Source organism: Pieris napi, chromosome 15 (assembly GCF_905475465.1).
Source record: "Pieris napi chromosome 15, ilPieNapi1.2, whole genome shotgun sequence".
NCBI classification, from domain to species: domain Eukaryota; kingdom Metazoa; phylum Arthropoda; class Insecta; order Lepidoptera; family Pieridae; genus Pieris; species Pieris napi.
Window position 1 is genome coordinate 3,254,286 of NC_062248.1, and position 27,526 is coordinate 3,281,811.

At 32.2% G+C, this 27,526-nt stretch overlaps 1 protein-coding gene across 2 annotated transcripts; it reads right to left on the reverse strand.

Moving 5' to 3' along the window:
* Positions 1-953: 953 nt before the first annotated feature.
* LOC125056595 (transcription factor cwo) lies at positions 954-26,973 on the reverse strand. 2 transcript variants are annotated; one of them, XM_047659773.1, is made up of 9 exons: positions 26,667-26,973; positions 13,604-13,721; positions 11,965-12,148; positions 10,571-10,735; positions 9,280-9,474; positions 8,631-8,818; positions 4,023-4,163; positions 3,020-3,110; positions 954-2,396 (listed from the first exon to the last, which is right to left on the reverse strand). In XM_047659773.1, the coding sequence occupies exons 1-9, from the start codon at positions 26,717-26,719 to the stop codon at positions 2,203-2,205; spliced, it is 1,329 nt and encodes a 442-aa protein (XP_047515729.1). In that variant the 5' UTR covers positions 26,720-26,973; the 3' UTR covers positions 954-2,202. The 2 variants fall into 2 exon arrangements, with proteins under 2 accessions (XP_047515729.1, XP_047515728.1); XM_047659772.1 differs by having other exon boundaries at positions 13,595-13,721.
* Positions 26,974-27,526: the final 553 nt, after the last annotated feature.

Genomic DNA, 27,526 nt, shown 5'->3' on the forward strand with positions numbered 1-27,526 from the left:
TGAATTTTTGCAAGTAGTTTTGGTTGCGTTTAACACTCAAAGAGTCATGGCAATATTTTGTCACACAATTAGAATCAGTGGAAAATGAACATTCTTTTATCCAGGTTTGTATTAGCCACCAAAAGACAGGTTTTATCGGGAAATTTGTAATTTGTGCAATTTACGCACAATTTGTTGGAGGTGCTCATTTAATCTTGGCCTATTAGGATATTCAATTTTCAAGGCATATGTAGTAACTTCAACATATCCGATATCATTTTAGTAAGCAGGTTGATTTATAGGTAAGTAATAAAATAATAATTTATAACAAATATTTTATAGTCACTGGTTGTCTACATTTGTATTAGGAAACTTTTTTTTTAAAACAATTATATGGCTTCTATATACATAGGGTTCCAACAAGTACATAAACCCGTATACAATACAACAAATGATAACTTAAGATTTCCAGTAACACGTTATATCTTTATAATAAATCTATATAAAACAAACTTAATCTATGACAATGTATCGATTCTCTACCAATTACTATACATTTTATGTAGGCATTATAGAGAATAAACAACAATGAAACATTTAAAAATGTCTAGATTACAATTTTCAGTATACGATAATAAATTATGCACTTTGATTATTTCACAGAGGACTACGGCTTAGATCGACTCACGAAACGCTTATATACGATAATTAAATATAAAAAAAGGGTGCGTGTACTTATGTATGTACGCGCGTAAGAAGTTATACTTCTTTGGCATTATTAAAAATAGTTTTTGATTGCACGCAAATAATTAATTACAATTAAATAATCAAAGACTGGAAAATGAGTCATTATAGTCAATAAAGTTCAGTTTACATTTGAAAAATTAAATAAATAAATATTTATTATTATTCTCTTACATTAAGTGTAACATAAATTCTATTATTATTCGAATGTTGCTTTTAAATTATGTCCAATGCCGTAGCATCTTCCGTGGGCAACTTCATTCTGTTAATTTTGTGTGACGGTGCGCGCGCATCGTAAAATTTCACTCTCATCAATTTTTCATAACGCGCCTTAAGAAGTATAACTTCAAAAACTAGCCAGACGAGATTATACGGCCAGACATGGGTGCAATATTTATCACCGAGTACATTGTAAAATTGACTTTTTATTATGTATATGCCTTATAGCTAAATAATATTCAAAAATACGTCAAGCATCACCAGAGATCTTGACTAGGTACATTCTTTATATCACAGCCGAGACTAAGAACACTGAACGTCGCCTGCCAAGTCTGACGCAGTCTTAACTTCACCTCCCACCAAAATATAATAAATATCTACGTATATCTTAAACATCTCTTACTTTAATTTGTCAGTTCAATTTACATACCTTATATTTTAAAATTAGGACTAAAATGGTATAAATATTTATTAAAATAGAGTTTTTCTGTTTTTATCTAATTTTAGTACATTTCGTCTAAATCCAACATTGACATTGTATCCGGCGATGAATTGGTCTAAAATGTTAATATTTGGAAATATCTGCAGCGACACTGTGATGACGTCATATCCTAAACGCGCTAACGAAGTTATTCCGACTAAGGATATATACAATTTCTCGCCCTCTGGAGGACCAGTTCACAATACTCCTCCACATATTTCTATACATACAATTTGGAATAATCTAAAACTAAATATGTCACGAAAATGTTGGTCCCTTTAATGAGCCCGCCCATCATGACTGACATTTTGACTTTGACAGAATAGTTGGCAATATTTTCTGTCGTAAATTGACAATATCCGTTCATAATAATTTACAAAAATGTGACTGAATTGACATCTCTCATTTTTATAAAATCCATTTTAATTTAATTTTTTTGTAAAAGATTTTATGGCCTGTTAATCGTCGAAGAATAGAAGAACTTTAACTTTATAGAATGGAATAACTTAAATACAATTTCGTTACCGGATATAAACGATTTTTAATATTATTTATTGAAAACCACTTTTCAGCAATCGAGGCCAGTGAGACTGCCTCCAACACTACCACTTATAGAGCAATAGACAATAGATAGCGTTAATATAGCAACATTTCTATAGACTAATTATAATATCAGTTATCTGTCTATATCTATATCCGTTAAAGAACTTTTATTCAAATATACGTTATCTAATTTTGAAATATCTTAGCCTATTTAACCATAGATTCAGTGTTGTCATCTACGCAGGCCTCCAATCACGTTCGTTGGGCTCGCGTTTGACGTGATAGTTTATACAAGGCTGAAAATTTACGTGTATAGTCACAGGATGAAGTGGCGCCGAGAGTTGTACGGCACGCGCGTCTAAAATGTCGTATGGACCTAGATATCGCGCTAAGCACGCGTAATCCACGCTAAGTGGGACGTAGTATTTACCTGGAAATAAAAGTATAATTAAATAATTTGATAACCTGTCTGCCAGTGTGTCAACACAGTGGCGCCTTTAAGAGACGTTTGGCGTGCTTTATGGCTGACAATAAATTATAGATTTGAGTGTTGTTTGTTAAAGTTTACTATTTATTATTCATTGTTGTTAATCTTTGTATTCTTTATAACCGGTGCGAACAATTAATTATATATAAATGTTTGTGTGTATAAAGTTGTAGCAGGAATAAATATTTTATAATCACAAATAATTAAATAGTTAATAAAACGTGATTTAACACGTTTTAGAAAGGGTCGCGTCAGACGCCATTTTGAATATTTTATTTTTCACGAGTCACGTATAAAAAATAAATACCTTATAAAAATATTAAATCGAGTTAAAAATTATTTTTATTGTTATCTGTTATGTTCTTTAAAATTTGATTTTGTTATGTTTGAGTATATTTATAAATTGCCTGGACTGTTATTTGTAACTATATAAGCGGAGAGCATCTGGACAATCATTTTTTGTAAACCAATCAATCCCAAAGCATACCAACATTTTAACATAAAACATAAATTTTAACTCGTTCTAGCAGACTGTCAGAGTTCAGATTAATTTAAAGAGCAATTACCAAGAGCATTTAGTGCGAAGACGGGCACAAACTGCGTAGGAGGAAGTGGTTTCTCGTACTGATGATTATGCGGTGACTCACTGGAAGTATCCTGTAATTGAAAAAATAAACCTTAAACATATACGACAATGCACTTTATAACAGAGACAATTATTTTCAAAACCGTAACATTAAAAGCCGAATGCCAAATATAAAACATATTTATAGATATTTTGCGGGATTTTTGTAAAGTAACGCGCTGTGTCATGTGACATTTCGATTGTCAGAACTCAAATTGTCTATGAGAGATGTCAAATACTCTATTACAAATACATAGACAATGTCTTCAGTTAAATTTAGAACGCCTTATCGTAGATATATTAAAAATACATTTTCATGAATTTGTTTTATTTTAAACGATTTAGACAATCTAATTGTAAGACACATTATATAATAATCATCAAATCAAAATGTTTTGAATCCTATTTTTAAATAAGTACACTTAAGAACGTCAATATTAACCAATACGAGGATCTAAATGTACATTTACTATCAGTTCCCAAATCAAGAACGCGAAAAGAACTGGAGAAATTCTCCGCCATTCCTTGTAATCGCCAAGTTTTGTTGTACAAGGATTGTAAGGAATTGCAACCACGCTTCACTTGACATATGTAACCGTAATAAAGTAACATTAGCGGGAATATAGAAGCAATCACTTACACTATAGTGAGAATAAAACACAAACACGTAGTCCATCAGAACGTGTAAAGTGATTGGTTGAAATTATAAATGATCTTTCTTTATAGATTCATATGTGTAAAAGAAAATGATTCAAAACCGCAACTCAATTCTATTCAGGGTTGACTACCCTTCAAACGTTATTACTCAATTCTGTGACTTACTATTCTGTATAGGAATTTGCTTTCACTTAAACGGACACGGAAGAGTGAGCCAAAGTGAGCAACTTGGCTTTATGAAAGGCAGAGTCAAACAGGAATTGGACATGCTGTGATGCTCAACTCACCTGTGGCGATGTATCTCTGGTGTCTTCAGTGGAGCCCGAAGCCGAGGTCGAAGTAGAGGGCGCTGGTTTGGTCGCGCGTCGCCTCTTGTAATTGTACATTTTGTTATGCGCGTGCGCAGGTCTCGCTACTTGCTGAGCCGCCTGTACAAATTATTTTTACTTTAGAAATATTTGCGATTCGGGGTGAGTAGTTTGTTTTACCTTTGCCGGATGGTTATAAAAAAAATTAATAAATATGGTATGTAAAATATATAAATTAAGCTAAATAAGAAAAATTATAATGATTATTTGAAAATGATATGTGTTAAGGCGAACGGGCGGTAAAAATATTTAACCTAAAATTTATTAGGTTCAGGCATGTTAGGTAAAGTTTAAAATAAATACAGTTTTTGGATGTAACTACATTGTTTTTTGTTTGTATAGCTACATATGACATAAGGTATTTATTCCACTTATATAGTAATGATAAACCAAGCCTGTATTTCCCACTAGATATATACCGAAAGCATACATTTGACAATTTTATTATTAGGATTTAAATATATCAGAAGCTTGTACCTATCGCGTACCAAAGTACCGCTCTGATTTTTCTAACCCTAAGTAATTATAACGGACATAAATATTGAACACGAGTTATTAATGCCCTTATAAAAACAAAAGCAGTTTTGTTTTAAAGGACTGACTATGTACGCGAATGACATCTCACTCTTGACCACGTGACCACTTTCGTAATTAGGTCACGCTTGTCGCAAAGCATTTTTGTCTATGGTACGTAAACACAACTTGACAGAGAAGCATTATTTGTATTAATAGTAGTCTGTGCATTTGGAATCATTTTATCTGGCTGAAAATAAAAAAAACAAATACAGCCAGGGGTATTGACTTGATGCTCCGTGCTAATAGTACGGGAGGTAGCAACGTTTTCGAGAAAGAATTTCAGGTCAGCTGATTTTGTGATATGTCTTCCTTCTTGCACTTCCGGTTAGAGTCTGGGCAATCTGGCTGGCGGTAGCGGTTGCGTTCATTAGTGCGCATCCTATCTGTCCAGGTAATAATCCTGGATTTAAAAGCATTTTAAGAAGCGTAATTTTTAATTTTTCGTTTTTAAATACGTCTACCTGACATACTTTTTTTATTGCCAGACATTTTTCACGTTGCTAACTATGTGCCAGACGCGATTTTAAGTTTAATTTTTATGAAAATTTCAAAGCATTTTAGAATGTCTGTAATTTTAATATTATGTTATTTAAATATAAGGAAAACTGAAAATGAATTTGCCAGACATTAATTCGGTTGTTAAGTCTTGAATTAAAATGATAAAGTTTTGCAGTATGATGAAGCATTGCATTTTAAGAAGCGTAATTTTTGATTTTTCCTTTTTAAATACGTCTACCTGACATACTTTTTTTATTGCCAGACATTTTTCACGTTGCTAACTATGTGCCAGACGCGATTTTAAGTTTTATTTTTATGAAAATTTCAAAGCATTTTAGAATGTCTGTAATTTTAATATTATGTTATTTAAATATAAGGAAAACTGAAAATGAATTTGCCAGACATTAATTCGGTTGTTAAGTCTTGAATTAAAATGATAAAGTTTTGCAGTATGATGAAGCATTGCATTTTAAGAAGCGTAATTTTTGATTTTTCCTTTTTAAATACGTCTACCTGACATACTTTTTTTATTGCCAGACATTTTTCACGTTGCTAACTATGTGCCAGACGCGATTTTAAGTTTTATTTTTATGAAAATTTCAAAGCATTTTAGAATGTCTGTAATTTTAATATTATGTTATTTAAATATAAGGAAAACTGAAAATGAATTTGCCAGACATTAATTCGGTTGTTAAGTCTTGAATTAAAATGATAAAGTTTTGCAGTATGATGAAGCATTGCATTTTAAGAAGCGTAATTTTTGATTTTTCCTTTTTAAATACGTCTACCTGACATACTTTTTTTATTGCCAGACATTTTTCACGTTGCTAACTATGTGCCAGACGCGATTTTAAGTTTTATTTTTATAAAAATTTCAAAGCATTTTAGAATGTCTGTAATTTTAATATTATGTTATTTAAATATAAGGAAAACTGAAAATGAATTTGCCAGACATTAATTCGGTTGTTAAGTCTTGAATTAAAATGATAAAGTTTTGCAGTATGATGAAGCATTGCATTTTAAGAAGCGTAATTTTTGATTTTTCCTTTTTAAATACGTCTACCTGACATACTTTTTTTATTGCCAGACATTTTTCACGTTGCTAACTATGTGCCAGACGCGATTTTAAGTTTTATTTTTATAAAAATTTCAAAGCATTTTAGAATGTCTGTAATTTTAATATTATGTTATTTAAATATAAGGAAAACTGAAAATGAATTTGCCAGACATTAATTCGGTTGTTAAGTCTTGAATTAAAATGATAAAGTATTGCAGTATGATGAAGCATTGCATTTTAAGAAGCGTAATTTTTGATTTTTCCTTTTTAAATACGTCTACCTGACATACTTTTTTTATTGCCAGACATTTTTCACGTTGCATGAATTATTCATAACTTACATTTAGTAATTAGGACAATTTAAATAAAGTGTTGATTATTAATTTTAATCTAATTTTATATTCCTTTTTATGCTCGTACTACAAGCATTATACTGCAATACTTTTTCATTTTAATTCAAGGCTTAGTAATCGAATTAATGTCTGGCAAATTCATTTTCAGTTTTTCTTATATTTAAATAACATAATATTAAAATTACAGACATTCTAAAATGCTTTGAAATTTTCATAAAAATAAAACTTAAAATCGCGTCTGGCACATAGTTAGCAACGTGAAAAATGTCTGGCAATAAAAAAAGTATGTCAGGTAGACGTATTTAAAAAGGAAAAATCAAAAATTACGCTTCTTAAAATGCAATGCTTCATCATACTGCAAAACTTTATCATTTTAATTCAAGACTTAACAACCGAATTAATGTCTGGCAAATTCATTTTCAGTTTTCCTTATATTTAAATAACATAATATTAAAATTACAGACATTCTAAAATGCTTTGAAATTTTCATAAAAATAAAACTTAAAATCGCGTCTGGCACATAGTTAGCAACGTGAAAAATGTCTGGCAATAAAAAAAGTATGTCAGGTAGACGTATTTAAAAAGGAAAAATCAAAAATTACGCTTCTTAAAATGCAATGCTTCATCATACTGCAAAACTTTATCATTTTAATTCAAGACTTAACAACCGAATTAATGTCTGGCAAATTCATTTTCAGTTTTCCTTATATTTAAATAACATAATATTAAAATTACAGACATTCTAAAATGCTTTGAAATTTTTATAAAAATAAAACTTAAAATCGCGTCTGGCACATAGTTAGCAACGTGAAAAATGTCTGGCAATAAAAAAAGTATGTCAGGTAGACGTATTTAAAAAGGAAAAATCAAAAATTACGCTTCTTAAAATGCAATGCTTCATCATACTGCAAAACTTTATCATTTTAATTCAAGACTTAACAACCGAATTAATGTCTGGCAAATTCATTTTCAGTTTTCCTTATATTTAAATAACATAATATTAAAATTACAGACATTCTAAAATGCTTTGAAATTTTTATAAAAATAAAACTTAAAATCGCGTCTGGCACATAGTTAGCAACGTGAAAAATGTCTGGCAATAAAAAAAGTATGTCAGGTAGACGTATTTAAAAAGGAAAAATCAAAAATTACGCTTCTTAAAATGCAATGCTTCATCATACTGCAAAACTTTATCATTTTAATTCAAGACTTAACAACCGAATTAATGTCTGGCAAATTCATTTTCAGTTTTCCTTATATTTAAATAACATAATATTAAAATTACAGACATTCTAAAATGCTTTGAAATTTTCATAAAAATAAAACTTAAAATCGCGTCTGGCACATAGTTAGCAACGTGAAAAATGTCTGGCAATAAAAAAAGTATGTCAGGTAGACGTATTTAAAAACGAAAAATTAAAAATTACGCTTCTTAAAATGCTTTTAAAATCCAGGATTTTTACCTGGACAGATAGGATGCGCACTAATGAACGCAACCACTACCGCCAGCCAGATTGCCCAGACTCTAACCGGAAGTGCAAGAAGGAAGACATATCACAAAATCAGCTGACCTAAAATTCTTTTTTTTCAAACGTTGCTACCTCCCGTACTATAAGAGGAACGCATTTTTCATGCATTAGACCTACACCAGCTAGCTTTACCTCAACACCCGATTTTCCTCGGGTTTTCTATTGAAAAAGTCCGATGCGTTCTGCCGCTCTGTGGGAGCTTTGGTCTGCGTCAAATAAAAGATTTTCTGGTTCCTATGTCGAGTGGGAAAATCAAACTTTTAGTTTTGAACCAGAGATCAGAGAATAGGGAGATTATTTACATCTGATAATGTGACCAGCCTTAAAAATATTTCAAACTACGACCGCGAGTCTAAAACGACAGAAGCAACAATCATGCACAGCTAAGAAGAATGCTCAAAATTTCAAAACTACCCTCAAATCTATTGAACTACCGTCATATTTTTCTTTTATTTTTTGTGGGCTTTCTTCCTGAATAGCTATATTTATTAAATGTTTGGATAAAAATACGTACTTCATTGTCTTGTGACCGGGAAAATCGCCTCTCTATTGAGTTCTTGAATTTGTAGGAATGTAAATAGTCCTCCCCGTGTTCCGGTTTTCGCACTTTGCGAAGTGTTGGTGAACGTTTGCACCGTCCATCCAGGGGTAGCGGTTGGTCAGCAATGGAGTCGTCCACTAACGTGATAGGGCCCACTAATACTGGAATGGTAAAATATTGTTACTAAGTAAAATTCTTCTACTTTTAATACTTTCTCGATCTTACAACTTAATTATTTTTATAGTAAAGCAAACACACACAAGCATACGAGAAGCCCAAAAAGGGCCGTCATCGCAGCCCATAGACACCCATTTTTGGTGGGTGCGTTGCCGGCCTTTCTAAATTGTAATTACTAACATGATTGTAAATATTGATATATTTTACAACAATATTCAATGTGTATTTAGGATTAAGTTTCTATGCAGTTTTAGATTTTAACTGTGTGTTTGTGATGATTTTTAGCTTGCTATTTTGAAATTTTTGTTTTAATATAGGTATGTGTGTAAATGTGTATGTGTGACATCATATTTTCTTGTATCTTTTAAGGATTTTGTTTAAGGCCTAATAAAAAATAAAACAAAATTCCTGGAGGGAAATTTAAATTTTTTTTTTTATAAAATACCTCTTTCACACTCCATAGGATATGCCTCTATCTGTCTTTCCGGTGCAAAAGGTTCCCGGGGGAATGTTGGCGGTGGTTCCGGATGCTGGATGACCCCTTTCACGGCGTATCCATGGGAACTGCTTGAAGAGCTCGCGGTCTCTGAAGATGACCCACCCTGGGATCGTGGGACTTTCTCACGTAGTAACACCTCACCTGAAATCGTGTAATTTTCAATTAATTCATCGTACATTATTTCCTTTTTTAAACAAAGATTTTTTAAATGTTTATCTCCATATTAAAGCTTTCTTTTCATAGAACAATGCATTGAGAAATATGTTAGAAAAATAAATATGGAGGAGGCTTTTACCCTCAAAGGGGCTAAAAAATACGGACCGATATAAAAAAACTAACCTCATTTTTTACAACTAACTCAATTTTTGTATGGATTCCTTAATAAAGCTTAAATAAATAATATTATAGTTATGTTCTTCTCTGTACCCTGCTGACACGAAACAGGGAGACAGTCTTATTCTGTTTTTGTATATTTCTACCTTATGTATTATGTGCATTTTAAAACGGAAATATTCTTTGACAATAGTTTCTATCAGAAAACCGCAAAAATAAAAGCTCCCAAACCTAACTCCGCGTAGACAACGGCTAAAACATAGCTTACGTAGCTTTATAACGTGTTTCAAACCTAATCACATTTATTTTTCTATTTAAGGGATATCAAAGCCAATATGCATAATAAAGTAAAAGTACAAGGAAAACGTTAATAATTAAGAAATCCATTTTTCCATACAAACAAATTGCGTTAAAATTTGTCAATAAATTTAACACTCCTGTAAATTCATTCATACTAGAACATCGGTAAAGAACTAGTTCGGTAGAATCAAAAGAATACCTACAACCGGGACATAAATATTATCGCTAAGTTCACTTGTGTCGAAATCATAAACAAATTAAGATTAAATATAGGATACGATTGTTTAATTTTTAGATGTTCGGAAGTGTCTTGTGAATATTTAAATGAGTCTCAATGTGTGCCGACCTATCAAATTATGTTTTAATTGTATTAATTGATATCAAGCGATAATAGCAACCCATAATTTTTGTTACTATTGTGACCAGCAATTTAATTGAAATTTTGAAAATTGTTTAATGTCGTTGAGCTCTTGTACGTTATCATTTTAATGTAATGTAAATAAATAAAATAAATAAATAAATAAAATGTGATTATCTATGAAACACCTTGTATATAGCACTATTTACATACGGTACAAGAACCGTAACATATAGAGACACTAACCTTTGGTAACACCCTCGAAATGTCTCTGCATATGCGACGCCAGTTGCACGCAGAGGCCGTCCGCGGGACCGAAGCCCTGTACCTCCACTAGGAACCTGACAGCCTCCCCTACTGCCTCCTGGTATCCCGCTTTGAAATGATCCTCCACCACTTGCCGTTCAGCAGCTACAAAACAAGCCACCGCGAAGATGCAATCTTCCGCCGGTAGACTCACGAAAACATTAGTGTCCTTCAGTGTTATAGCTTTTATCGTATATATACTCGCTTTAATGTATGTAAATTGTATGTATGTATAAAAATAAAATCAGTCAGTCAGCAATCAATCAGCAACCTTTTTAGGTCTGGGCCCCAGATTTTTGAATGTTTCATGAGCATTTATCAATCTAACTGGCAAGTATTATATGCTTGGAGTTTATATTTGGTTGGGTTCGATATAAGTATAGAATCGTGAATTCAATAAAATGTTTTATAAAGTATCCCCAGAAAATATAGACATAATGATTCTCCCTAAATTTGGGGAGAAAACCCTAAGTTGGCATCGCGAAAGAAGTTTTTTATACCAATCTATTATAACTAAGGTAGTTGTACCCAAATTGCTTTTATGTTGAGACAAGAGTGATAGTTCAGTTAAACAAAAATAAATAGTTAAATATAAATAAATAGTTCAGTTAAAGCGATGAAATTAATTGGTGTTTTTAGGGGAATTTTCAAGGTGTATATAGCGAATATATTAACGATAGAAATTGCTAAACACGAGTGCTGTTAATTAAATTATAGTAACCTCCAATCTGATTATGTATAGCGTAAAACAAAATCTAGAATAGAAAATTATTAAATTTAAAGCACCTGAAGAATACTAAGTTTGCGACAGTCCGAAATCCTACTTATTATAGTAATCCCCCCTATAAAACGGTAGATTTGTTCCGCGTTATAGGAAACGCGTTGTAGGAGTATTCTCGCATAACGCGCTTGTATTTCCCCATATAAGGCATTTTGTACAAATGATTCACGTTTCACTTTTGTCGTTAAAAGGGATTTAAATCAAATATTGAGAAAAACTGTATAATAATAATAATCTTTATTTAATTCTCACAAAACTAATTAAATTATGAACGAAATAAGTGCGTAGAAATCATTATATAAATGTCACGGTACAGAAATATAACGTGTGAAATCCCCGCGTTATACAAGGGACTGAAATCGCGTAATATGAAAATGTGTTATAAGAGTACCGTCTTATAAGGGGGTTTACTGCATATGAATGTTTTTTAATTAACGGGGAATCGAACCTCTTGAAATACATAATTAATATCGAAATATCAACTACTATTTTTTTTAAATATCGTACAATTTAAATCTTTCAAATTTATCTATATACATTATGATAAACAAACCATTGACTCGCTCCTGTAGGAACTTGAGGTGTCGGATGGCCATCTCAATAATCTCAGTCTTCTCAACTCTGCCACGCCCTTTCTTCAGATACTCAGGTGGAATCAGTCGGGAGAGGTCTCCGAGACAGTTGTTCATTCGATCGCGTCTTCTCTTCTCGATGATGCGGTGCGACATTGGATCTTGCTATTGGAAAAAAATCATGATATAGAACCTGTAAAACTATTAGAAATTTGCAAAACCAATTCTTATGGTGGTGGCTGTCAACCCTGAGACCCTGGTGCTTTGGAGTCAGAGCTGTGAATCAGTGCAGTAAAGGATAACATAGTCAAAAACCCGGATATGTAAGGATTTTAAATTATGCGTAAAAAACTTCAAATAAAAAAAAAACAAAGGAAGGCCTAAATTAATTATTATTTTCGAAAATTCACTACCTGCCTTGCGATTCTGTAACTCACTTTCCGAACTCACACAGCGGTTTTCACAGAATTGCAAGGCAGTTCCCAAATCAAGGGCCTAAGGGCGAGAAGGACTAGCAAGAAATCCGACACTATTTTTAAGCGCAGTTGGCCTAGTTATTTCTACGTGCGACTCTCATGAGGTCGTATTGAAACGGTTGTGCGTATTTACTTTCTATGTGTACATTTAAAACTCGCATGGTGAAGGAAAACATCGTGAGGAAACCTTGCCTTAGACCCAAAGTCGACGGCGTGTCTGGCACACAAGGTTATTTACTTGTAAATTAAAAAAAAAATTGTTCACGAAACAGAACAGAAAGGTTGTTCAAAAAACATTTTTTGCAATGCATGCGTCACTTGACATATTAAAACTACACATTATTTTTGTGAGAATAATTTATAATCCGTAAAATCACCTGAATCATGAGCACACCCTCACATATATACCCTCACTTTTACACCATCACACAACACAGCTGAATTAGGTATTACTTAGTTAAATGTATTGAATAATTTTTATTGCTTTTTCCTTTTGCAAATGTTTGAAAATTTTTGTATGTAAATATTATGTGTTCCATCTTTGGCTATATTCTTAGTGTAATTGTTTGTTAGCTCTCGGATTATGAAAACAATAAACTAACTATATATATAAATAATGTTTACGAATAACGCGTAATTAATACATTTAATGTTCGTGCCAGATCTCTGCGCTCGCATTTAACCATCCGACTCCCAGAACCAACATTGGGTTCCGTGAGCCTCTTCACAGGATGTGTTCTGCCTTGGATTCTGCCACTAACATTGATCCTTTTTCGCACTTTCAAGTTAAAACACTTAATGTCTTAATCTTCCTTGTTTTTTTTTATATAGCTGCTAGTTTGTTTGTCGTTCTCCTAATTTATAAATTTTGTGCTGTCATGTTTTGTCTTGTTTTACTTAATTATGTTAAAAATACAATACAATATTTTTTATCAGTGAAACATTTTGTGGATATGTCCAATGTGTTTATTTTATGTTTTACTTTTATTTTATTTACTGTATAGAGATGTATCTGTTTAGTTTCCTTAATAAATAAATTTACTAAAAGCCTTCCAAATATATGAAATAAGTCAAATATTAAAGCAATTAGAAAAATGTAAATAATTATAAATTGGGCACATCTGCTGTAACTTGCCCTTGAGACCTTTCCCTTCTTGAGGAAGGCTGCCGACCCAGCATTGTAGTCTCCTTCATCCTCTGAACGCGCTGTGAAGTTCAGCTGATCACCATTTGGCCGACCGAAGCCGTCGTTCGAATTGTAACTGGAAAGATTAATTTTTCTATTTCAATTCCTTTATTTCAACTAATACAAGAGAAACTTAATAATAATTATTAAAATAAATAAATAATTATTTTTTCCATTAATGCAATTAACACATTATATAGGAAATAGTAATATAATGTCATTGACATAAACAACGAGTGCCCTAAGAAAACATTTATTTATTTTACAAGAAGGAACAAACTATCACAAACACAAGATAAATCATAAAAGTTCTTGTTGTGTCATTTCATAGCTTGTTTTAAGAGTAGGTACTCCAACTAAAATGAACTTTACTAGTAACCTTGGTACCTACCAAGACATGTTAAGCCCAGCAATTAAGATAATTACGTAGCCCACAGCCGAGGATAAATATTTTTTTTAAATTTAGTTTAAATAAAAAAATAAAAAGCGAAGATATAATATTTAAAAGGAAGAACAATTAAAAATGGGACTTGGAAGCAGTAGGGAAGCAGGAAAACATCAACATTGAAATAAATAGTGTTACGTATAGAGCAGTATTGGCCTAGTGGCTTCAGCGTCAGGAGGCACAGGGGGCTGATCACCTACATGCCTATGAGATTGACAAATAATCATAAAATAGATTAAGAAATCCTAGACCTAAAGGGAATGTAGCACCGCTTCTTTATTGAAGTTTTGGCGCGCACACCGTCACAAAAAACCGACACCCTCAAGTTAGCTATCGTCAACATTTTAGTTTTTTTCTACTGTTAGTGTCGTTTTTTCTACAAACGTAGAATAACATTTTTGAAAAGATTTTTATATTGTTACTCCAAAGAAGGTATAACTTCTAACGCGTGTACACGATAAGTACACACACGTTATATTGTGTTTGCACGTCTCTTCCTGACTGCGTCCGATCAAGAAGCTACTTGTCTGATATGTATGATAAGAAACTAAGGAGAAGATTTTTGTCAGATCTCTGGAAGTGAATTGAACACAAAGTACCGTTGTAAGGAATAAAGTAGAAGACTTTCAAAGTTCAAAGCAGTCACGTGGCGTCACGTTGTGGAAATTATGAAAAAATGAAATATGTATAGCCGGTCAACGTGAAATTTTTATAAGTTGACGGGTTTCACATTTCATCAGATATTAAAATATAATTAGATGGACTTTAAGATATAATTAGATATACTTTTAGATATAATTAGATAGACTTTTAGATATAATTTACAAATAGAGTTTTAGGGTCTTTTCTCCAACTTTGATTTTGTTCCGTTTGGAGTGACTCTTGGGCCGTGGGGTTGAAGTCCACAGGTGCTAATTAAAGATTTAAGTTGGCAACTGATAGTACCGGTGACCCACCGAGCAGGTGCTTTTCTCGCTCAACGAATAAGTATCGCAATACAGCGAGGAAATCCTGCCAGCGTTAACACTGCCACAGGGACCAAACTTATAGAATTTGTTTTAATTCCTTATTTAGTGTTTAATTATTATTATTACTATGTTTAGAATATTTTAAATACTGTATATTTACAAATAAAGCTATTATTAATGAGTTTTATATGGAGACCTACCTACTTTCCAAAGAAAACTATAGTTAGTTTAATGATAATGCTAGACGTACAAAATTTTAACCGGCAACAAAACAAAGTAGGTTTACAATTCAACTTGTATTGCGGTTTACTGTGTGTAAATAGCTTTATTTTCTTCCATTTAACACTTCTAATATAAACTAATATATCGCATGTACATCTGTAGATAGGCAAAAATAGATTTGTTTTATTTTTAGCGTTTTGACATGTTTAATGTTTATATTCATACATTCATATTAATGAGGCTGGTGCGCCACAAACAGACACACATGAGCCCTCCACGTGACTTCAAATTTTATTTGTCGTGATAAAATAGGGTTGCCACAAACTATTAAAATCTATCTATAAATCTCGTGTTTGTAGCAAGGCAGCCTATAATCCTGTTCACCGAAGCTGTGTGAGCAGTAGAAAAAGTATACGTTCAAACAGAACTAGATCGTCGCGGCAATACCTGCATTAAAATTTGACTATTTCATATTTTTTAGTTATTAATAGACGTAATCAATAGTACCTTTAATCTCGTGTATTATTTACAATTGCGGATAGATTTTTATTATAGGTACTTAATGTACCACAAATAAAATAAAGAAGACAACCCTACTAAGCATTATAAACTTATTAGCGTCCGAGTGTTATTGCGCAATATATCAGTTTTTACTTACTTTATCATCACGCTAAAGTTGATAAAGACTTACACATAAAAGCATTCTGACTCGAATAATAGCGAACAGACTAGAATGTTAAAAAAAGTTCATAATGTTAAGTGCCTTTAACTATAATTTTTCGCCTTCATCCTATTCAGTGTTATTTGATGAGCATTATCCGCCATTTTGTTTTGTTTAAGCACAGATTACAACACTTAAACACAGACAAATCTTAGAACGATTTTTTTCTGTTTACCTCTAAATACTTCTATTTTTTTCCAAACTGTTCCATCTCTTTACAATTATTTCTATTGATTCGTTTTCTATGACGATCATAAACAATCATAATTGCGGACAGAAAAAAAATATCGTTGCGCTTCTGGGATCGAGTAAGATAGTGGGGACTATCAAGTCACATGTCTACCGTCTGTCAAAATCAATACATTTCTGACGTAAGAGAGTCAGATTTATCGCAGGTTTCTTTCTGAAGTTAAATTAAAAATATCGGACGGCATAGAAGGCCCGATCACTCGCCTTTATATAAAAATAATCTACAAAATAGATCCAGAATTTTGACTAGAGGACTAATGTAGGGGGAGGTATAATGTACATACATACATACAACCCCTAAGGTACCTTATCTGTCAGCAATATTTGCAAGCTTACGTGTCATCGCAATGACCTTCCGATAATAAATTCACGTGCTCAAAAATGAATTTAATATTCACTCGCAACAACACGTGACCATGATAAGGCAAATTGCACAGTAAAAGCGATAATATTGACACACAGGTGATAATTGTGATAACAGTTTGTCGGTGGGGTTCTATATTTATACGGGTCGTAGTTTTAACGGCCGATACTATTTTTAGAAAGCAATTCCCGATCTATACAAAGTAGAAAAAACGTTGAATTTTTTTTATATAGTGCAATGGTATAGATGTAATATGCATATTTTCGTAACAGTTAAAGAAAAATTTAATTATTCTGTTATTTTATATAACTTCAATAACAAAAAACAATAACTAACCTTAAAATATATTATGATTAAAAATCCCTTCGAATAGCTAGACTAATTCTTTGTCCGAGGTAGCTGCCAGCTCTTCGGTCTCCTGTGATGTCGACTAACCTATTTGCTATTTCCTTAAAAAGCCTTATAGCGCTAGGATCCCACGGACCAAGGGTCTTGACACCGAATGGGACAAATTCATATTCGGTGCCTAGACCCCTCTATTTGCATGCTTTAGCTTTATCAGCCGCTTCACAAGCCAGCTTTGTTGTTGGTTCCATGTAGATGGGAAGGGACCACCGTGTCTGAACAGGTTGCATCCCATACCAGCACCCGGGCCAAAAAATGTTATTAACTAAACACTTTATTTTAGTCAATTACATTACCATTATTTGGTCGACAATTTTTTAAATAATAAAAGTCTTTTTATTATTATTTGTATATTGAAATGTAGTACAGTGATTAATCATGGTCGGGGTTTTACCAGTATCTCATTACGCTGCGATATTGATTGAAATCACTATTACTTATACGCATCAGGCGACCATGTAATGCTTTTAGTAATAAAGAGCGTTTTATTTATGTTTTGGAAATAAATATAGCCTCTAAAAACGATTTTTTTAGTCCAGTTTAGTTTATTTGTAAAAAGTATATTTAAATACGGCTTATGTTTAACTTACCACCAGGTATAGTAACATATAACAGACAAAAATAGTAAATGATTACCAAAATTAAACCCGCATTTTAATGTAAAATTACAACCTAAGTTTTAACATCTCGCTATCCTATTTAAGCAAACTGGCTCCAAAAAACTCATTGTTAGCCCAAAAATAGTTAATGAAAACCAAATTATTAACCATATTTTAATTTAAAATGAAATGCAAAAAAATAAAATCTCGTTATCCGATTAAAGTAAATTACCCTCGGCAAAAAAAATATTTTGCCAAACACAGTAAAGTAAATTTACTCCTAACCTTTTTGTCTCCAAATTGATTAACCACTACAAAAAAAAATTATCTTGAGCGTTTCGTTTACAACCAAATGCTATACCTAAAATAAAAAATAAAACTCTTACAATTTCAATAATCCCTTTTTTAATTATTGAAACAATCATTAAAAAGATAGTCCTCTTAAAACTAATAATAAACAGTTCAAAGATCTTAAAACTAAACTAATAATAAGCATTTAAAAAATCTTAAGAAGAATCAGTCTTCTGTATTAATTCACTGCACAATTAATGCTTTCTTAGCTTTGGCTGGTCGTCCTCTTTTGCGCTTCATGCCAATCGGAATAGCTCTGGCCTCTGAAGGTGGCTGGACGTGCTTAAGCCGAATCGCCAATCCAACGAGATGTCCCAGTGTGGTGGGAGAGGATCGTAAGCCGCAGACATAACTTAATATGGCATCATAATGCTTCATTTGGTAATAAGCCTACATTTTATGTCAATCATAGTGGTTTATTTAGGCAGAAATAGCGCATTAATTTGCTCGCTAAGATTTGGTGATCATTTACTACATTTGGTGTTCGAATACAATTTGAAGTGCAGTCGTGACTAAAATAGCTAGTACTATTGTAATTTTAGACGTTATTTATCTGGTGTTAAGTATATATTTTTGGTAAAAGAACTAAGGGTATCAAAGCATTTTATGGTGATCATTATATTTAACCCCTTTAAATACTAGTATAAATAGAACATTTCCTTTTTTTTCCTAGGCATTTTTTAAAAAAAGTAAAAAAAAAATGTATACCAGGCGCCGACAATCTTATCGTGTTTGAATCACGCGCATTCCTTAATAGCTATCATTTATTTTGATCGAAACTTGATGGACCATTGTGCAAACATGTCGTCATGAGTCACGTGCTTAGCACACGTAGTGTTCTGTTCTATTTTTATGATTATTTAATACCAGATTTTTTTTAGTATGGCAGTCCAGTTGAAAAATTCAATGTAATTCTAGGAGAAAAATTTGTTTCTATAACTTATTAAAATTTAAAGTAATAGGGAATATATGCATAGACATAAATCTTTGCGAAATCGAGAATTCGTATGTCAAGTCAAAATTTCGGCACTTTTTATCTGTCAAAGTTATTTGTGTTTAAAGAACTTTATTTCTCTTCTTTATATTTTTGGATTTTAACTCGGATTGACTCAAGTTAATTTATTCAGTAAGCGACCTAAATGCGACATATTCGTTTTAATAAAGCCTTGAATGCAACTTACCTATTTTTTATTTACTGTAATTACGGCATATTTACTGTAATTTTCCTTTTAACCGTTAATGGGGCAAATATTTGACGTAAATGCTTACAGGGGTTTACCTTTACGAAGTGGCTTCAAAGAGACCTCAAAATGGGGCAAAATAAAATGACTAATATGATTTCCCTGAAACAATATAATAACGACAAAAACCTCAAAATTTACTAGACTTTTTAACATAAAACTATTTTATAATATAGGAATAAAGAATTTCATTAATTTGTGATTTTATTACGATTTTTTCTACGAATATCGCAAATCAAAATTCATTACGACGGTAGGTTTTAGAGACCAAAATTGCTGATGTGATACCACCGCCCATGGACATCTAATGCTAGATGGCTCGCGAGTGCGTTACGGCCTTTTAAGATATTGCTCTTTTCTTAAAGGACTCTAAGTCAAATTTATTCGGAAATACTTCAGTGGGCAGCTGTCCAAGTTTCTTTCGTCGCCTATTTATTGCGGTGCGCGTTGCCTATACATGATGAACAATACATATTTTTGTCTACCGTAAATGATTAAACATTTTACGTAATCTACAGTTTTCTACCGCTACTTGTTTGACACTGCTCTAGAATGACAGGTACGTTTACAGCCTTGTGAGAGCGTCATGTTTACACACGTGTGCAATTTAGGTTATTAGATGTATGACGTAAACTGTGTAACATTGTGACTCCTTTATATCACCCTGATTGAGAAGAGACCTGGCACTAGGTCTGACTCCGAGTCTGAGTTATAGTTGTCTTGTTGGTTGAATATCGCCATTAGCATAGACATTTGAAACTGTGGAGGAAGGATTTTCAATTACTTGACTTTTTTTTAATAAAAGAGGGGCACAATATCCACAGGCCATAGACACTCATATTAGTTGTTCGCATCTGACTTTGAGAGACGAATATCCTCATTTATTATTAAACTCCAGCACTATGTGGAATTCGATAGTGCCGATGCAGTTTCCCATCGATGTATTTCCAAACCGAAATTCAATTTCGGGTCCTTTAAGAAAAGAGCGTACCAATTCTTAAAGGCCGGCAACGCACTTGCGTGCCTTCTGGCAATGTGAGTATCTATGGCCGGCGGTATCACTTAACATCAGGTAAGCCTCTTGCCCGTTTGCCCCCTTTTATGAAAAGAGACGATAAAGCATAATAAGGATGTTTTCAAACACATAAACGTAATCCATATGAATTAAAAAATTATTAATCATATTCCTGCTATAATATAGTAGCGTTATCAAGAAGGGAGAAAGATAGCTGGGATAGAGATATTTGGAGAAAGCGAGAGTAGGCTTTTACTCGAGGAGGGGTTCCGATCAATGGAACTGCAGGAAGTTAAGATATTTTTTTTAATATTTTGTTTAGTTAACATATTAGGATAACAAGAAAAATGTATTTAACAAATCTAAAAAACTAAACTGAATATTCTATATTTGTAAAGTTTGGATATAAACAGGCTTTATTTTTATGATAATAATAATATATAATAAAACTGGTATTAATTACTAAGAGTTATGAAAACTCTTTACTTTATTCACGACTTTGTGTAAATTAGATATAATATTTGTGACAAAGATTTACCAATTAATAAATTGAGTTTAATTTACATTTACGAAAAGATAATTATGTACATTATAAATTTTACCTGCGTATTAAAATAATATTATAGTAAAAATACAATAATAATAGGCTACTTATAGCTTAATAATTTGTTAAATAAAATAATGTTAAACGTATAACAGAAATAACAAAATAGTCTCAAATTGAAAACAAAACGTGTAAATGGCGCCAAAAGCATGAGCAACGCACTATAAAATGTTTGCTGCCACAGATAAAAACAAGATAATTCAAGTTCTCTCTTTATCTGTCGTCCAAGCGACCTTTATGTATATTGTATAGACAATAATCTATGTATATTTATATTTGTTTGTTGTGATATAAGTGACCTTTTAAATCCGCTTGCTCTTTTACTAATACTATCTATTTTGAATTCCTTTGCTTTCCTCCACGATACGGTAATATCCTAATCAAAATCTACCTTTGAAAATACATCAATGAGACAAATTGTAAACGTAACTTCTGTAGTACCTTCATTAATAACTGCTAAGCGGATGTTTAATACAGTAATAGTAATAACTTGACAAATCATAAACTCATATCGACCATAGATTCCGTATTACGTGCAAGCCGTCTCGTCTTTAAGCGCGGCGCAGCGGCGTGGGTGGACACGTGATTACGAGTCACGTTGCGACGCACGAGGCGTTGCGAAAACTTCAGGCGGTGTGACGTAATCAGCAAATAACGCGGGAGCGCCATTGCATTGCGCATTAGGGACGTAGAAATTTTCATACGAATCTTTCGAAAGTCAAGGTTGAAGCTTCGGAATATTCGAGACGTCCGAACAAAATACTATTCTTGTATTGATTGGAATATAATTTGTTTTTAAGAGATAAGTACAAATTATTTCGTGATATAATAATTAATAATATTACGTAATTATTAGAAATAAACACGTGCGTTTTGGTTGATTTTTGCGGACACATTTATAAAACTCGTTCATTTTAGAAAGTGAAATGTTTCTCTTTCACGTTTTCTTACACAATGTGTTTTATATAAGTAATATATTTATTTTTTTATTCCTGTTTAGTTTGAAATATACACACGACCTTGCCATTTTCAAGGCGATGACTCATAATACGTTGTGTATTAATTATTTTTACTTAAAGCTAATTATAGCTTGGCAGATAATCCACTAGTCAGGATTAGTCTTCAAACGCACGTGTCAGACGAAATAGTATTTATATTCGTTTTGTAGCGTGATTCTGAACAGATTTGAACATACATATTTCGACTCGAACTTATTGGCTGCCATTAGCCGAAGGCGCGTAGTCGATAAAACGAAAATTAAATAGGTAAACATTTTTTTTGTTATGTTCTGTTTTTAAATAATCTTAGAAATTAGAATTCAAAATGTTGTTTTACCATAGATAATGGGTATTTAAAAATGTAGGTTTCTAAGCTTGCGGTTGCGTTTTTTATATATTCTGTATTAAGTTTTTTAAACTTTGATAATATGGAATTGAAATCAAACCTCGACTTTGATCCCATTGAATTATTTTCTTATTACGCACAAACGCGTGTGTTAGGCACAAAAGGCTGCTCACCTACTTGTACAAAAATGATAAAAAACTAACGTCAAGGATATTCTATTTGAATAATAAAGTAAATTAAATTTTAGAGTAGAAACTGAAAAAAAAACATTTTTTTACGAGTGTTAATATTCGAGATTTTTTTCCCTCTATAGTCTATACCTATGTACACAATTATAATACTGATACTTATACGACTTAAACTTTAATATGTAAAAATGTAGTAAATTATCGGACCCGATATAGGTATGTCCTGTACACACGTCGCACAAAAAAACAAAAACATCATCCTATTGTAAACCTAAATTCACTTGAACACACACTAAATATATATAATTTCATCAAAAGCTGTCCAGCTGTTCAGGAGTTTAATTACAAACACGCACAGAAGATTTATATATATATAGATATACCTTCGTTGTTAATCCACGATTGTCCTGTTAATATAAAGACTTTTTGTAATGAATCACGTTTCGCTATCGCTTATCTCTGATGAATCGATATATTTTTTCTTAAAAAATATGTAGAGATAAAAAAAAACAACATTCAACTATTTACATAAAAAATTACAAAATAAAAATTTCAATCTTTAATTATTTAAAACGTGAATTTATTACATAACGTCACGTGCTTTTAACCGTGGTCAACAAGAATTATTTATTAAAAATATTGAGAACGGTTGTAAGTCATCATGCCTTGCAATCTCGTGATATTCTCAAACAGCAACACAATGTCAGACATTTAATTACGCCTGTGCTAGATAAGTTGTTTATCCTTTAGAAAATAGGTCTCGTGACTTAGAAGGTTTAACTGTACTTGACCTTTGTATCGATTTGTATCAATAAATCAAGTAACAATACAATATTAACACCATTCAGAGACAACTGCCACTGTCAAAGTTTGACAGATGTCTATTTGATAGATGCAGATTCCCGCTAAAATGTATCTTGTAATCTTTGGCTTATTTCCGAAGCTAGTTAGATTAAACGATATTTTATAGAATACTAGCTGTCCCCGCGAACTTCGTTTCTCCTTAATGTGATTTAACTTAGCCTACCTTTTTAGTACATACCAACATGAACATTTTGCTATGCTACCCTAGAGACTGTTCGGTTTCTAGAATGAAAACTTTTAAGTTTTTCTGTGAATTTTCCTCTATATAAACTTCAGAGTTCAATTCGTAAGATTTTAATAAAAAAATAAAAAAATAGGGGTTTATCGTAGAGGGGTGATAATTAAGGGTTGTATGTATTTTGGTATGTTGTATCATTTAAAAATAAAAAAAATATCTAAAAAATAAGACACCCCTTATCACTTAGGTATTTGAAAGATAGGTAAATAGTAGCTAAAAAAAAATCATAAGAATCGGTCGAGTTTCGGAGGAGTATGGGAACGAACATTGTGACACGAGAATTTTATATATAATATAGAGATATAAACGATTAAACATTAAAGATTATTGTAAAAAAGGCCGAAAAATTACTTTAATTAAAATAATCTGTGAATCAGATAGAATTTTGACATATGAGTAATCCAAAAAGCATGCATGGATGCAGTTTAGTTTCTTCCAAAAATAATATTATAAAAGATATATAAAATACTAGTGGACCCGACAGACGTTGTCCTGCATGATATTTCAAGCGATTAGTAAAGCAAAGTATGAAAGTACCGACTGCAGCGCCAGCTGGCGGGCTGATTTGTGTGAATCTAAAGCATTCCCAGATCCCCTTGAACACACACAAAAAATTTCATCAAAATCGGTCCAGTCGTTTGAGAGAAGTTCAGTGACATACACACTCACAGAAGAATTATATATATAAAGATATATTAAATTAATATTAAGTTATTAAAATTTTCTTCAAGCTTGTTGTTTAATTATTTTTAGACCAGGGTCAGCGTTAGAAAGTCTAAATTTTATGGACTTGAATAAAGAAAACACGTGACTGTTAATTAAAACACAAACAGCGAGTCGACGACCATTCAAGGTTAAACAGTATGTATTATATTCGTAGTGTCCCGGTTGGAACCCTAGTTCCATACATTTATTAAAATTCCGCCATAATTTATCCGGGATGAAATTAGATTAAAAATTCTAATCATTGTTCTGTATTCAGCCGAACGTGCGGCCCTGCGCAATTTCAACCTCAAAATAACACTTTTTATAGGTATATTATTTCTTTGCATCAAAAATACGCTTAGATTAAAAACATTTTTCATCGGCATTGACCGAAATTTACTTTATTAACCTTTAATTTAAATTTATTAAGCTTTTATTTCAAACAAATGATTGTATGAGTAAGAACATAATTGATCAATGACATAGTCCACGATTAGAAAATGTGCTGTGGAAATGTTTTATACTTAAAAATACGGTTGTCACGTTTTCAACCATGCTCTTTCCGTCTCTTTTACACGCGTAAATAATCGTGTATTTTCTCTCTCTTTCGCACTAGTGTTGAATACTTTATGTCAGATTGTAGGCCACGTCAGTCGCTACAAAATATTAAATAACAATCATTGATTAAAATTTCAAACAAATACACAGTACAAACTAAATATAAATTTTAAATTCTTTTTTTTCTAAATTTTAAAAATTTTAAATTTTAAATACATAGATAACTTTGAAGTAATTGCAAAATATAAAGAAATAAATAATAAATACAAAAGAAAATGGAAGTGAAATTCAGGTACTCTTCGCATTAAGGCCGATTTACATTATCTTAGTGTTTAGGAGAGTGCTTTAGTACAACTTGAAAGGCAAGTTCTTTAGCGTAGCGTTTACTAAAGCAAGTAGCGTTTACATGTTTCAACTAAAGTACTATCCTAAAGCACTCTCCTAAACACTAAGATAATGTAAATCGGCCTTAATATTATATCCGGTCGATTTCATTTGAGTCAGGCGATACGTAAACGTGACACTGATGTGACTGTGTGCGTAATGTCTGTGTAAACAGAATTGTTTGTAAGCGTGGTCACATTTCGCGCGGCGTGTGGACTGTGGAGGCAAGTGCGCGTGCAGCGCCCCCTGCCCCTCTTTTATTCAAGTCACGTGTTTCACTTCACGATGTCGGCTGCTGGGTGCTATTTTCGCTTGGCACTTTCGCCATAGTCGCATGTTTCGGTATTGCATCAAAAAACTCATACCAAATTTGAATATTTTTTCTTTCAGGGATGCCAATGAGGTATTGGGATCATTGAGGTAATTTACTACAATAAACAAAGCAAAGACGTACTTAAAACTTGAATGAATTGCACGTGTTGCAGCAAATGATTGCAATGCAATTTAATCAACTACAGAAATTTTACAATTATGAATGGCACTGGAAAATTCCATAAGTTTAATGTCAATATCATGGCACATTCTATTTGGAAATAAATATAGTAAAATACGATCAAGGGAGCGTAGTAACGCAAGTATTACGTAACGAATTGGGGGTTCCTTTTGTAAAACGTTACGATGCGGGGCGGGGATTGAATTATGTGTTATTGTTAATATTATTTTCGACTTTCCAGTACTTTACACCACATAGTGGTAACTTTTAGGTATAAAGAGTCACTAGGTGGTCACGAAACGTTTTACTATACTGGGGTACAGTAATGTACTTGGGTACAGAAAAACGTTACAGCGCGTTACATTAGGGGGGGGGGGGGAAGGGTATAAAAAAAAATAGTAAAATGTTATGCAATTTTTAAGATTTAGTTCAGTTAGGGATGTTTGTCAAGTAAATTACATTAGAAAACAAATAATGAAATCTGGCATCTTCGACGACAAGTATGAAATAGAATTTGTATATTGCTATGATTGGTCATTTTAACAATAATTGCACATATTATTGAACAACTCTGACTATAAATAATCCTAATTGTAGGCATAAGGTGGTGCCAGGTTATCTATAATTACATAGATTTATTAATTATATTTTATTGAAAACGTATTTAATGCGGTTTAAAAAACATACTTGCTCAAGTAGCGGGTTGCTTACGTACCTACAAGTTTTACTACAACTTAATATTATCTAAAACTCTGTGACTGCTTTTGTTTTGTTACGCATTTAGTAAGCAACCTGTAATAATTAGGTAATAGATAGGTATGGGTTTCTCAAACAGTTTGATGTAAATAAATACCTATTTACTTAATATAAACCTAAATAAATAAAGCTTGTTCCGCAGAATGTTATTAAATTTATCCAGACCAAAAGAAAAGAAAAACAATGATTTAGTATCAGATTAGTAGGTATGACCTCTTGACATTTGGGTGGTTTTTTTAATAGAATTTATCTTATATATTAGATTATTAGCTAATTTGACAATCACTTAAATATATAAACAAATTACCTGTCATATTTGACGGTATGCCCATTCTCCTCCCAATAATGCCGGTTTTCCATAATAAAATCTTTTCACAACAACAAAATTATGTCACGCAAAACACGAATCACACACAATCACTTAAAAATTATCTCACATTGTTTTTTGGTATAGCACAGCACAGCTTATATATAATCGTGGCAATATACTTAATTTAATTAATGTAAAAATGTTTTTTAGTTAAGAATAATTTTCGATAAAGCACGGAACGTAAGAAACGTGAATGCTACGCTACGCTCGACGCGGTTGTGTTTCGCGAGTCGCGACTCGCGAGACAAGAATCGTCTTTGTAAGCACCGGCCGGCGTCATGTGACTGCACGGTAAAATATTGCACGAGTGAAGAAATGTGCAGGTTTTAGGCTATCGCCATACAACATACTACAATAATAAAACAATTATTATTGTTTTTCTGTCTTACATAATAAATATTATACAAGTAAATATAGTTTTATTTTTTAATAACTTTAAGGTGTTTCTTCCCTACTTTTTTCAACTCGTCCGCGTTCGGTTATAGTAGTGGAAAACAGTAATGTTATACCTAGATGTTTTGAAGTAAAACTTCAAAATACCTTAGGCGCATGAGGGTAAAACCGCGTGTTTTTACGGAACGTCACGAAGATGTGCAGCGATTTTGTCGAAGAAAACGGAGAGAGCTATTGAGACCGATTGAGATAGATTAAGAAGGGTGAATTACCTTATAGAATTACCTTATAGAAATTCTATTTTTAAAGTTAAAATTACGTAAAGAGAATTTATAAAATATAAATATTTTATATTTTATGCAAAATAATTAATTGAAATCTCAAATGACGAATTGTAAATTAAA

Coding starts and splice junctions, on each gene's coding strand:
- LOC125056595 (XM_047659772.1), bottom strand. CDS start 26,719: ATGGAAAACCGGCATTATTGGGAGGAGAATGGGCATACCGTCAAATAT. Junction 13,722..26,666: donor CATACCGTCAAATATGACAG/GTAATTTGTTTA, acceptor TAATCTTTCCAG/TTACAATTCGAACGACGGCT. Junction 12,149..13,594: donor AGAAGGGAAAGGTCTCAAGG/GCAAGTTACAGC, acceptor TTTTTCCAATAG/CAAGATCCAATGTCGCACCG.